The sequence below is a fragment of the Dromiciops gliroides genome, chromosome 1 (assembly GCF_019393635.1).
Source record: "Dromiciops gliroides isolate mDroGli1 chromosome 1, mDroGli1.pri, whole genome shotgun sequence".
Lineage (NCBI taxonomy): Eukaryota > Metazoa > Chordata > Mammalia > Microbiotheria > Microbiotheriidae > Dromiciops > Dromiciops gliroides.
In genome coordinates, this window is record NC_057861.1 from 231719687 (window position 1) to 231732103 (window position 12417).

The 12417-nt window shown below is 35.7% G+C and overlaps 1 protein-coding gene across 2 annotated transcripts in view; it reads right to left on the minus strand.

Annotated features, from left to right (window-relative positions):
- The window catches only part of SMCHD1 (structural maintenance of chromosomes flexible hinge domain containing 1), a 175891-nt gene that overhangs the window by 20169 nt on the left and 143305 nt on the right, over positions 1 to 12417 (minus strand). For both annotated transcript variants that reach the window (XM_043963441.1, XM_043963450.1), the window contains exons 42-45: positions 11692 to 11882; positions 5526 to 5635; positions 5132 to 5202; positions 1411 to 1582 (exon numbers count right to left, since the gene is read on the minus strand). In XM_043963441.1, coding sequence (XP_043819376.1) covers positions 1411 to 1582; positions 5132 to 5202; positions 5526 to 5635; positions 11692 to 11882 — 544 coding nt within the window. The remainder of the gene's footprint in view (positions 1 to 1410; positions 1583 to 5131; positions 5203 to 5525; positions 5636 to 11691; positions 11883 to 12417) is intronic.

Here is a 12417-nt window from a genome sequence, read left to right on the forward strand (position 1 = left end):
GGAGATATTGTGCTTGGCACTGGGGATAAAAAGGAATGCAGTTAAGACTCCCAGCCCTCAAGAAACCCACATTCTAAGGGTAGAAATAACATGCAAACAACAGTGTACATAGAAGAGACAGACAGAGCTATATATCCAAATATATATTTATTTATTACTTCACTTTTGTAGGATCTCCTCTAACACTGCCACAGCATTTTGGCGCAGGCTCTCATCACCCCATGCCTGGATTACTGCAAAAGTTGCTGGGGGGTCTGCCTGTCTCAAGTCTCTCCCCACTCAAATTCATCCTCCACTCAGCCACTAAAGTGATTTTCCCTGAAGTCTAGGTCCAACCACATGAAACCCTACTCAAACTCCAGTGGCTTGCCAGTGCCTCAAGGCAAACACAAAATCCTCAGCTTAGAGTTCAAAGCCTTTCATTAACTAGCCCTCTCCAAACATTTTCAGGTTTTTTACACCTTTTTCTCTTCAATAAAGTGACACTAGCCTTCTCCTAGCTTTTTATAAGATACTCCATCTCTCAGCTCTGGGCATGCTCTCTGCCTGTACCTCATGCCTGGAATGCCCTCCTTCCTCATCTCTCTGCCTAATGCCTTCCTTTAAGTCCCAACTAAAATGCCATCATCTTCAGGAAGGCTTTGACAACCTCTCAATTTTAGCATTTTAATGATATCTTTTTAATTCTGTATATAGCTTGTTTGTACAAATCTGTTTGCTTTTTTTCCCCCTATAAGATTGTGAATTCTTTGACGGTAAGGATGCTCTTTTGCCTATTTTTGAATACCAATGACTTAGTACAGTGCCTAGCCCATAGGACATGCTTAATAAACATTGACACTTTTTTCCCTTTCTCTTTCTCACTGTTCGCGAGCGTGTGCGCGCGCGCACACACACACACAGTAAATGCAAGGCAATATGAGAGGAAAAGCACTGGGAGTAAAAAGGAGTAGAGATGGGAAAAGCCTCTTGTAGAAAGTTGGGTTTCTTGGAGGAAACCTGGAGTTAGAGGTTAGAAGGGAGAGAATTCCAGCCATGATATTCAAATACTCAGATGTTTGTTTTAGATTTTTTCTTTCCTTCTTATTCCCTACTATATTCTACATAACTGATAAGTGATGATGGAGTAAATACAGTGTTATTTTATTTTATTATTTGGCAGAAAGAGATATGATATACAAAAGGAACTAGTGGTAGATATACCATAGACATTATTTTAATAAATTATAAGGGTCGAAAGATGAAACAAAGATCTGCTAGTACTCAAAGCTGAAAACACAGGATGCTGACACCTGATATCACTCACATTTGTATAATTACTTCATTTAATCTGTTAGAATCTCACACCAATTCAATATTCAGGCTCACTGTATAAAACAAACAGATAATTAAAATAGTTAACAGACTTGCCTATGTGCCCACCCAGGGTCTGATATAGTCTCGGCAGTGGGGCGCCAAATACCATTCCTCGAAGTTTGTCCATTGGAGGAGCTTTATTTTGTAGGCCTCCAAATTTTCCATTACTTCGAATTCGATCACCTTCTCTCGTTAGCAAAGTAGGACAATGGGTGATTTTAACAACCTATTATAAGTAAACGACACTAACAGTAAGTTATAAAAAGAAAAAAGTATTAATTAAATTCCTCTGTTGGATGCTAAGGGGGATACACATAAAACTAAGATACAGAACCTCTCCTACATAGGAGAATGGACAGAGCAATGGGCTTAGATTCAGGAGGACCTGAATTCAAATCTGACCATAAACACTGTGCTACCCTGGACAAGTCACTTAACCTCTGTTTGTACCTAAGTTTTCTCATCTATAAAATGGAAATAATAATAGCACCTACATCCTAGGGTTGTTGTGAGGATTAACTGAAGTAACCATTATAAAGGGCTTTGCAAACCTTAAAGCATTAAAAAAAAAGAGATGACATGAAAGCAGAAGTTATAGACCCTCTGCCAAGGTATCAATGAACTATTAATGACCACTCTGAGTTCATCCATTCAATCAGCATCAAATCTAACTATATTATCATTTATCTAATATCTTTCCATCTTTTCCAAAAGGAGAGTATGAAATATTCTAGCAATGCTTTGCTGCTTTGCTAAAATCTAGGTAATTATAACTATTGAATTTCCTTGATCTACCAATTTAGTAACCCCACCCAAAAAGGAATTAATATTAGTCTAACATAAGGGACATTTGAAATTGTGCTGGATCTTTGCAATCACTGCTAGAAGCTCACTATCTCATGAATGACCTAATCTGGATTTTTTTTCCAGAAATTGAAGTCAACGTCACTGGCCTCTGGTTTTTGGATTCTGTTCTCTTCCCTTTGTTGAAAATTAGGACACATTTTTTTTTTCTCTAGTATGAATGTACCATTGTTAATGATCTTTTAAATATCATAGAGAGTAACTCATCAATTAGAACTGCCATTTCTTTCAGAAGGGAAAAGGCAGGAATGATAAAAAATAGTTCCTTTGGTAGTCATATGCACAATCAACTAAAAAGTAGTGCAAGCAAAATGCATTAATCTAAACTAAGACACTTAAAATGAGTATAGAAAGTGGTATGCTTGGAATTCATTATGAAAGAAGCATAGTTAGGACTTGGCAAATGCTAGGATATGGAGAAAAAGGTAAAAATGAAGAATCAGAGAGCTCCATTTGGTTCTGTTAAAAAGTCCAGAAGTTGAAGAAGGAAACCTAGATTTGGGTGAGGATAAGGAACTTAGTTAAGAATTTAAGATAGGGGGCAGCTAGGTGGCGCAGTGGATAAAGCACCGGCCTTGGATTCAGGAGTACCTGAGTTCAAATCCGGCCTCAGACACTTGACACTTACTAGCTGTGTGACCCTGGGCAAGTCACTTAACCCCCATAGCCCCACCAAAAAAAAAAAATTTAAAAATTTAAGATAATTGTAAGTCAAGTGGTACTATCCAGAAGGCAGATGCATATGTTGAAGAAGAGTTCAACAAAGATGAAGGAATAAGAGATATGAATCTGGGAGTCATCTGCATAAAAGTAGGAGTGGAACCCCTGGAAGCAGAAGATAATTGCTAAAGGAAAACAACCACATTTAGGGAAAGGGGGGAAAAAAGAAGCTACTGAAAGACTGGAAGTAGAAAGGAAATCTAGATCCAACAGCAACACAGGAATCGGGGAAAATAGATGTAAGATGATAATCAAGTCAAAGGCTATAAAGAAGACTAATGACTGAGAAAATGGCAATCAATTGGGTTATTGAGGGTCACTAATGACCTGCAAGAATGCAGTTGCAGTAGAATGGAAAGAATGGATATCAGATGGTTAAAGAAAGAGGACAGTGAGAAACAATTTGGGGCAGTGAGATGAATGAGATATATAGGATAGTAGCTAGAAGAGGCAATTTGAACAGTAATAATCTTAGGACTAATCTAAGGCTATCTGCCCATACTAAGAATAGCTTTAAAAGGTAAATAATTAGCCTCCAAATTATGTGGGGTTTTTTTTCCCTCTTTCAAGGAGACGTCAGGGGATTTTTAAATGAATGAATGAATATACACACATACACATGTGTATATATGTGTGTATTATTTTAAAATAAACTCATAAAATGTGAAAACAGAAAGTCAAGTTAATAAGCCTTTATATTCAGCACCTACTCCATCTCTGGTACTGTACTAAATGCTGAGGATACAAAGAAAGGCAAAATATAGTCCTTGCTCTCAATTTAATAAGGGAGACAACATGAAAAAACCTATACATAAGCAAGACAGAGAAAGGTTTGGAGATAATCTTAGAAGGAAGGAACTATCACTCAGAGAGATAAGGAAAAGGTTCTTGAAGAAGGTTGGATTTTTAGATGGTAGCTGAAGGAAGCTAGGAAAGCCAAGAGGCAGACATTAGAAGGGAAGAGAATTCCAGCCATGAGAGACAGCCAGTAAAAAGCCCAGAGGCAGGATATGGAGTACCTTATAGAAGAAGGAGGGTAGTATCATAGAAACTCAGAGTATGTGAAAGGGAGCAAGGTGTGAAAAAGACTAGAAGGGAAGGAAAGGGCAATGCTATATTGCCATATTGAATGCCAACAGGATTTTATATTAGATCTGATCTTGAAGATCCTCAGGAGCCATTGGAGTTTACTGAATAAGGGAGTGACAAAGAGCTATGTTTTAGAAAGAACAATCCGAGAGAGGAAGATGCACTGGAGAAGGGAGAGATTAGAGGCAAAGGCCAACCAGCAGGCTATTTCACTGATGCAAGTGTGAGGTGACGAGGACCTGCACTAGTATGACGGCAGCATCAGAAGAAAAAGGAGCCTATGCAAGAGATGTTGCAAAGACAGAAATGATAGGATTTGACAAAAGACTGAAAAAAAAGTGTTAGAAGTCATGGTTAGCCCCTTCACTGTAAACCTAGGTGAACTGGGAGTGTAGTGCTACCCTCCTAAGTAATGTGGAAATTAGGAAGAAGAGAAAGTTTGGGGAAAGATGAGTTCAGTTTAAAACACATTTAATCTATGGATATAGTTTAATACTATAAAGAATGAACTCTTTCAAAGGACCCTAAGGCAACTTGTATACTGATAAGAGCTATACTGAAAGAATAAACTTATAAGGCATTTTAAATGAAATATTCTGTTATAGCCCACATATGACAAATTTATGTGTGGGCATGCTATATACATAGATAATGGGCCAATCAAACCACTCCCACAGTGTAAAATAATTTAGTATAATTCAAAGCCATTAGAAGAGTTAGCTCTAATTTCAGGAAAACAAGATAAACTTAAATTTGCTTCCTTTGACACTTTAAGTCAGGATCAAATGATCAAAATTCAAATCTCTCCCAATATGTACTAGACTATGTTACTTAGTTTACAATATTTACTAGTGAAAGGCATAATGTTATCAGACCAGACTTTTAAAGTATATGGACATTTTAGATAAACTGCCATTTTTGAGTGGTATTAAGTTTTTTTGCATTGTTTTCTTTCAAACTTATAGTAAGATTCATTGTCCCATAACTGTCTTACATAACTGTGAATAGGCCTGTTTTCTGCATGTGAACTACAAAATCAATTCCTTAAAAAATGTAATATAAGGAGAAAATTAAAAATACAAACCCAAATAAGTAAACATACCTCTTTTCTATAATGGTTGGCAGCATCCAAATTGTCCAAAATGATGGTATCTCCTAATAGCATCCCAAACACTAAAACAGAAAATTAATGAGAATCTGATTTCTATTATGAGAACTTTTCCCATTAACGTATTAAAAGAAAATAAGACAAAAACCAAATATTTTCTTTAAGTGAAAATGCTAGTTCTTAGAGTTATATTAAATACTGTCCTCCTAGACTGACAAGTAGAATTGTCAACAATTAATAATAGGCTTCCATAGATAAATTCACTTTCTGAAAATTAAAATAAATGTGAATCGATATAGTACTGCTAACAAAGACATGATTCCGTGTATAATACATTTATCAAATAGATAACTTCTGTCTCTACCCCTATTTAAATAATATCCTTTACCTGTTTGACAATGATCTGTATTGTCTGGAAATGTTAACAAATCTCTGGCAAATACTGGATTACCAATAGGTTTGAAATAATTTTTTCCATTTCGTAAATGAGGAAGAGGCCTGGTTGAAAAACAACATATTAAATAAGACTTAAATTTCTCTCATTATTACTTTGAACAATATAATGAAAAACTAGTATATATAATTTTGACACATAATTAACTCCCTAATATTCACATATAACTTAACTCTGAAAATCTGAATCTGGAGAGTTAAAAGTAAGTTAAATTGAGTGTTTCCCAAACTACTCAGCTATTCTGCACTGAAACACAAACACAAGACTCAAGAGAAATTTCGAAAAGTACAATTACTTGAGCGAATGAAAGGGCTGTATGATAGTAAAGGGCTCACTTTCTAATAGGAGGAGAAGAAACAAGTGTCCCTCATAAACAAAGGGCATGCAGAATTAAATAACAAAAGCAGAAGACTTGGAGGTGATTTGGTTTGGTTTTGAGGGCTTTAAGAGCAGAAAGAAAAAGGATGGTAGGGGCAGCTAGATAGCGCAGTGGTTAAAGCACCGGCCCTGGATTCAGGAGTACCTGAGTTCAAATCCGGCCTCAGACACTTGACACTTACTAGCTGTGTGACCATGGGCAAGTCACTTAACCCCCATTGCAAAAAAAAAAAAAAAAAAAAAAAAAAAAAAAAAAGGATGGTAAAAGGAGAAATACATTAGTGTAGAAAGAATACACCATGATAGGAAGGAAGTCTAAGTCAACAAGCATTTATTAAGTGATTACTATGGGCCAAGGACTGTACTAAGCACTAGGAATGCAACAAAAAGACACATATTTTCCCTTTCTTCAATGAGCTTACATTCTAAGGTGGAAGGCAACAAATAGTGTAAAAGAAGTAGTAGAGAAAAGGGGAACAAAGCCCAGAGAGGAATAAAGAAGGGAACATGGCTGGTCCGGGTCCTTTACTTAAAATGGAGGTTTCTGAAATCAACTGATTAATCAAGAGAAGGATGTGCAAAGGGAGGAGGAATCTTCCAAGGACAGGAGGTTGGTGGAGTAGAGTGACTTTACAGGGTGAGAAGGGGAAGAACTTATTATTTCTCAGAATTGGGGTATGTGAGAGGAAAGATATACCAACATGGTGAAATGGGTGGGAGTAGCAGGCATTATATGAACCTCACACTTATCTGTACTGGATAAAGGAGGACTAAACATATATTCACAAAATTTGGCCTAGAAATACATCAAACTCAATAAAAGAATAGGCACAGGAATGGTGAATAATGGATGGGATGGAAGAAGATGAATAAGGGAGCAGGAATAGTTACATGAAAACCAAATTTTCTGAAGAGAAGGAAGGATTAAAAGGGGGTGGGGAGAAAGATCTAGAAATTAAGGAGGTACTTTACCAACTGAGAAATGGCTGAAAAAATTTCAGTAAATAAATGTAATAGAATATTATTATGGTGTAAGAAATGACGGATAGTTTCAGAAAATCCTGGGAAATAGGATATGCTGGATAATGAAGTGAGCACAAGAATAATTTACCCAATGAAAAAACAACTTTAAGAGACTTCAAAACTCTGATCAAAGCACATCAAAGGACTTATATCACTAACTTCCTGACAGAGAGGTGATGGCCTCAAGGTGCAGGAAGAGACAGACACAAGATTGTTGGTCATGGCCACTGGGTGGATTTGTTTTGCTTACCTCTATTTTTTCATTACAATGCTGATGATTTCTATTTTAAATTGAAGGAAATAAAGATTACGGGAGGGATAAATAGATATAACGACAACAACAACAACAAAAAAGGAATGATAAAGGAGAAGAGCCACTGAAATTTTTTTTTTTTAATTGTACAATGGTAGAAAAGGAAACATATATAAGCAGCAGTTTTTAAAGTAATACAATGCAGGGGCAACTAGGTAGAGCAGTGGATAAAGCACCAGCCCTAGATTCAGGAGGACCCGAGTTCAAATCCAGCCTCAGACGCTTGACACTTACTAGCTCTGTGACCTTGGGCAAGCCACTTGACCCTCATTGCCCCACCAAAAAAACAAACCAAAACAAAAAAACAAACCAAAATCAAAAACAAATAAAGTAATACAGTGTAGAAGGAAAATGTTTTTTGTTTTTGCTTTTTCATGAAGTTCAGATTATATCTTCTAAAATATATCTAAAAGTCATGCTTAAGGCAGACTTCATAAAAACCTGGAATGACTTAAGTGGACTGACGTCAAGTGAAGTGAGCAGAACTAGGAGAACATTGTACATAGTAACAGCAACACTGTGTGAAGATCAACTGTGATAGACTTAGCGGTTTTCAGCAATACGATGATCCAAGACATTTCCAAAGGACTCATGATGGAAAATGTTTTCCACATCCAGAAAAAAGAACTGTGGATTTTGAATGCAGATTGAACCATACACTTTCTACTTTTTTTTTTTCTTTTTTGAGGTTTTCCCCTTGTGTTCTGATTCATCTTTCACAGGGGCAGCTAGGTGGTGCAGGGGATAAAGCACCAGCCCTGGATTCAGGAGCACCTGGGTTCAAATCCAGCCTCAGACACTTGACACTAGCTGTGTGACCCTGGGCAAGTTGCTTAACCCCAATTGCCTCACCAAAAAAAACCCAAAAACAAACAAACAAAACATCTTTCACAACATGACTAATGCAGAAATAGATTTAATGTGATTGTATATAACTTATATCAGATTGCTTTCTGTCTTGGGGAGGGGAGAGGGAAGGGAAGGAGAGAGAAAAATTTGTAACTAAAAATCTTATGAAAGCAAATGTTGAAAACTATCTTTACATGCAACTGAAAAATAACACTTTTATGATTAAAAAAATTATAAAAGTCATGCTTATTATCTTTCTCCAAAAAAATATGCCCCCGTTTCTGACCTCCCTATTTCTATATATAGCAATACTGACTCATTTTCAAAAGTTTGGTATTCAGTCTTCGACTTTACTCTCCCCTTTTGACTCTTATTTCTTCCATATCCAATTACATGTCAAGTCTTATTGATTCTACCTCCACAGTATCTCTCAGATCTGTCCCTTCCCCTGTTATTTCTACACATCACCCTAGTGTAGCCCCCGACTCCCTTGAGTTGCTCCTATTTCATTTTCTTGCCTTCACTGTCTCTCCTTCAATAATGAACAAATTTGATTATCACCTGCTTTAATCCTTCAGTGACTACTGAACCAGTTATTCAAGGCCTTTCATTATCGGGTACAACCTGGCCCTAATCTATTTTTCCAGCCTACTGCCCTCTGACCACTGAATTGCTCACATATGGTACATCATCTCCTTTCTATGCCTGCTTCCTGTGCCTGGAATCTATCTACTTGCTTCTCCTCTTTTTCCCCATAGAATCCCTCTCTTTCTTCAAAACAGTACTCAAGCACCACATTTGAAATGAAGCCTTTACTGATCCCCAACTGCTAGTGTCCCCCCTTTGTACACTGCTCATTTTTCTTTTCTTATATCTGTTCTGTATGTATTTCTGTATGTGCTTTTTATATCCTCCATTAGAATGTAAGCTACTTGAGAACAGAGACTATTTTATTCTTTGTCTATGTATTCCCAGCATCTAGGACAGTGCCTGGCATATAATAAGGCCTTAATAAATGTTTGCTATCTCATGCTGTAGGTGCCTTTTCAGACTGTAGCATCGGTCATTCGCAATATTTGCAAACCTTTATAGCACAAGCCAAATGCCATTTCCTATAAAGGGTTCGCCATATTCTACCATACAACCAGTATGTAGTAAGGGTATCTCTCTTTACTTGTATCTTTACAAAGCAACAATTATACATATTTCAGACATATTTATCATACATTATGCTTATGTCTGTATATGCCTTATTGTATATTGACCTAAATACTTGGAGAGGCAAGGATTGTTGTCTCATCTAAATTTTGCACTTGACCAGGGCATAAAAGTATAGATGAAAATCAAGCAGTTAAAGAAGCACAAATAATTGGTTAATTAGGTCATTACTGAGACTCAGATAATGGTATTCAGCAAATACATGTTTCTGTTTTTATTTAACTGGATACAGAGTATCCAGTAAATTGTCATGGAAATGGGGACCATTAGAGCAAAAGAATGAGGGGTATTGATTATCTAGGAGAACAGGTTCAAAAAAAGAGTAAAAAAGACAAAGTGACTTATTTTTTTATTTTTCCTAGTAACATTAGTGTTTAAATAAATGCATTAATTAACCTACAATGTGACTGATTTTACTGCAAAGAGTAAGAGAGACAATACACACAGACACACAAGTATATACAAATTAGGCAAAAAATAAATTAAGGTAATCTGTGGAGAGAAGGCAATAATAGCTTGGTGGAGAAGTAGGTAAAAATGGGGTGTGGTGGGGAATCGGTCATTATGTAAGAGGGGAAAGATAACCTGAGATGGAAATTAGTTATTCTGAGAGGAATTCCAGCAATGGGGGACAGCCTGTGCAAGAGCCCATAGAAAAGAGAATGGGGTTTTATATATAAGAACAGAAAGAAGGCCAATTTTTCCATGATTCTCTCTGGATCATAGAGACTAGAAAGGAATAATGTACAATAAGGCCAGAAAGGTAAGTGAATAAGGAAATGGAGGGTGGTGAGAAAAAAACTGTATTAGATTCCTGAGGTAAAAGAATGCCCCTATTCACTGATCAGGAGAAATACATGGTCAGTCAGATCTCTGCTTTAGGAAAATAATTTCAGCAGTGATATGGAACATGTATTACAGACTTGAAGGCAAGTAGACCAATTAGAAGGTCATTTTAATAGTACAGAAAAATGGTGATGAGACCTTGAATTAAGCCAGAGTTAAAGAGAGAAAGGGATGTACATGAAGAGATACTGTAGGGACAGTTAGGTGGCACAGTGGATAAAGCACCCGCCCTAGATTCAGTAGGACCTGAATTCAAATCCAGCCTCAGACACATGATACTTACTAGCTGTGTGACCCTGGGCAAGTCACTTAAACCCTTATTGCCCCACAAAAAAAATTTAATTTAATTTTAAAAAAAGAGATATTGTAGGGCCAGGGATGAAGAGTTGGACAAGAACATTCATTAAAAAATTATATAATCAAAGTAATCATAACCAGAAAAACAATATAAGTTATGACAACAAAGTAAATGGAAAGGCCAACAATAAAAAAACAACTAAAACTCAAAGCTATGTAATTATAATGACTAAGCTTGAACCCAGGGAAGAAATGAGAAAATGCATCAAAATGAGAGATTATGGGTATAAAACATATAAAAGCTGTTTGACTCTGTCTATGTGTTAGCTTTTCTTTCCCTTTTTTCTTTTCATTATAAGGGATAATTCCCTGGGGAAAGGCTTTATTTAAAAATGAAGGTCAAGTAAATCCAAAAAACATCAATAAATTTAAAAAAAAAAACGATCACTGAAAACTTTGGCAAGGGAGGTTTCAGTTCAGTGATAAGGAGAGAAGCCAGATTGTAGAGGAGAAAAAAATATGGAAAAGAAGCAATGAGTTAGCATCAAGTATCACTAAGTTTTGAGGGCTATGGAAGGCTATTTGAGAACTAAGTCTCTCTCCTCTGTAATCCATGTGCTACATCATTAACTCTCTGTAATATAGCCTTGATTTCTCACTTCTAGCTTAGTCTAGAGTTCAATCATTCTACTATATAGATTGTTTCCCTCTTCTAACTGCAAAGCACAACAAAGAGAAGAAAGGGGAAAAGGAGAAATCTATCTATTTCTTTTAAATATAGTATCATGTACAGCATTGCATTACCCTTTACACACTAGGTTAAAAACTTATGTTAAGCAAATACTATGGATTTGCTCTCTTTTTGTATTTGCATATATATAATGTAACAATGTTTGCGAATTAAATTTCAAATTTGATAATTGCCACTATATTATCAATATTAGCACTGATAAGAATGGTAGTGTAGCCATGAAACACTAATCATTATAATAGTGCTTAATAATTATGACAAAATTCCCAATTATTTAAGTGATTCATTTATCCTGTAAGTTATTTTAAATTAAGTCTTTTTAAAACTTAGTCCCAATTTAAATTATTTTTTATCCAACAACAAAAAAAAAGAGCTTATAAAGTACTTTAGAAAAAAGAAAATGTTTAAGTTCATATTTTTCTAACCTGTTCCAATCTGGAAGAGTCTTCTTATAAATGGAATCAAGTGGCAACACCTGTTGGCGACCTTGAGTTTCATCAAAGATTCTACGAGCAGCATCAGTAGTTAGAGTGACCACACAGTCCATATCACTTGCCAAGTGCCAAGAAATAACCTTTGCAGCTTCATCATCTTCAATCTGTGCCAAGTGTGCAATCTACATGCCACATTCAAAGTTAAAATTCAAAAAAATACATAAAAATGTAAAGATTTTTAAAACCCAAGTGTACATTTGCCTAAATAGTAAGTTTAGATAGTTGCAGACATATTTTAAATTCTGGAATCCTGAAAATTTAACATCTGTTCTAATCCACTTAAAAAAGTACGAAGCATACTCTGGGGTAAAAAAAAAAAATGTAAGACGCAAATCCTTTATACTCAAAATTTTGTACAATTTTGTTACTAAATACTTAAAAAAACTATTTAGATCTGAAAAGATAGCAAATGAAAAAACAAGAGCATATTTAACTTTTTTTGTATTTAACATTTTAACATAGATTTCATAAACCATTTAAAATACATATGCTGAGAAAGCTTTCTAAAATATTTGTACATTAATAAAAATCTACTTCCAAATAAATTTTGTAGATCCTCACTATTCTTTCAACTGCAATCTTGTTTATTTGTGAGACTGTGGTTTCATAAATGTTTGCTTTTTAACAGTAGGTTCCTAGTTCAAGTTTCCCATAATG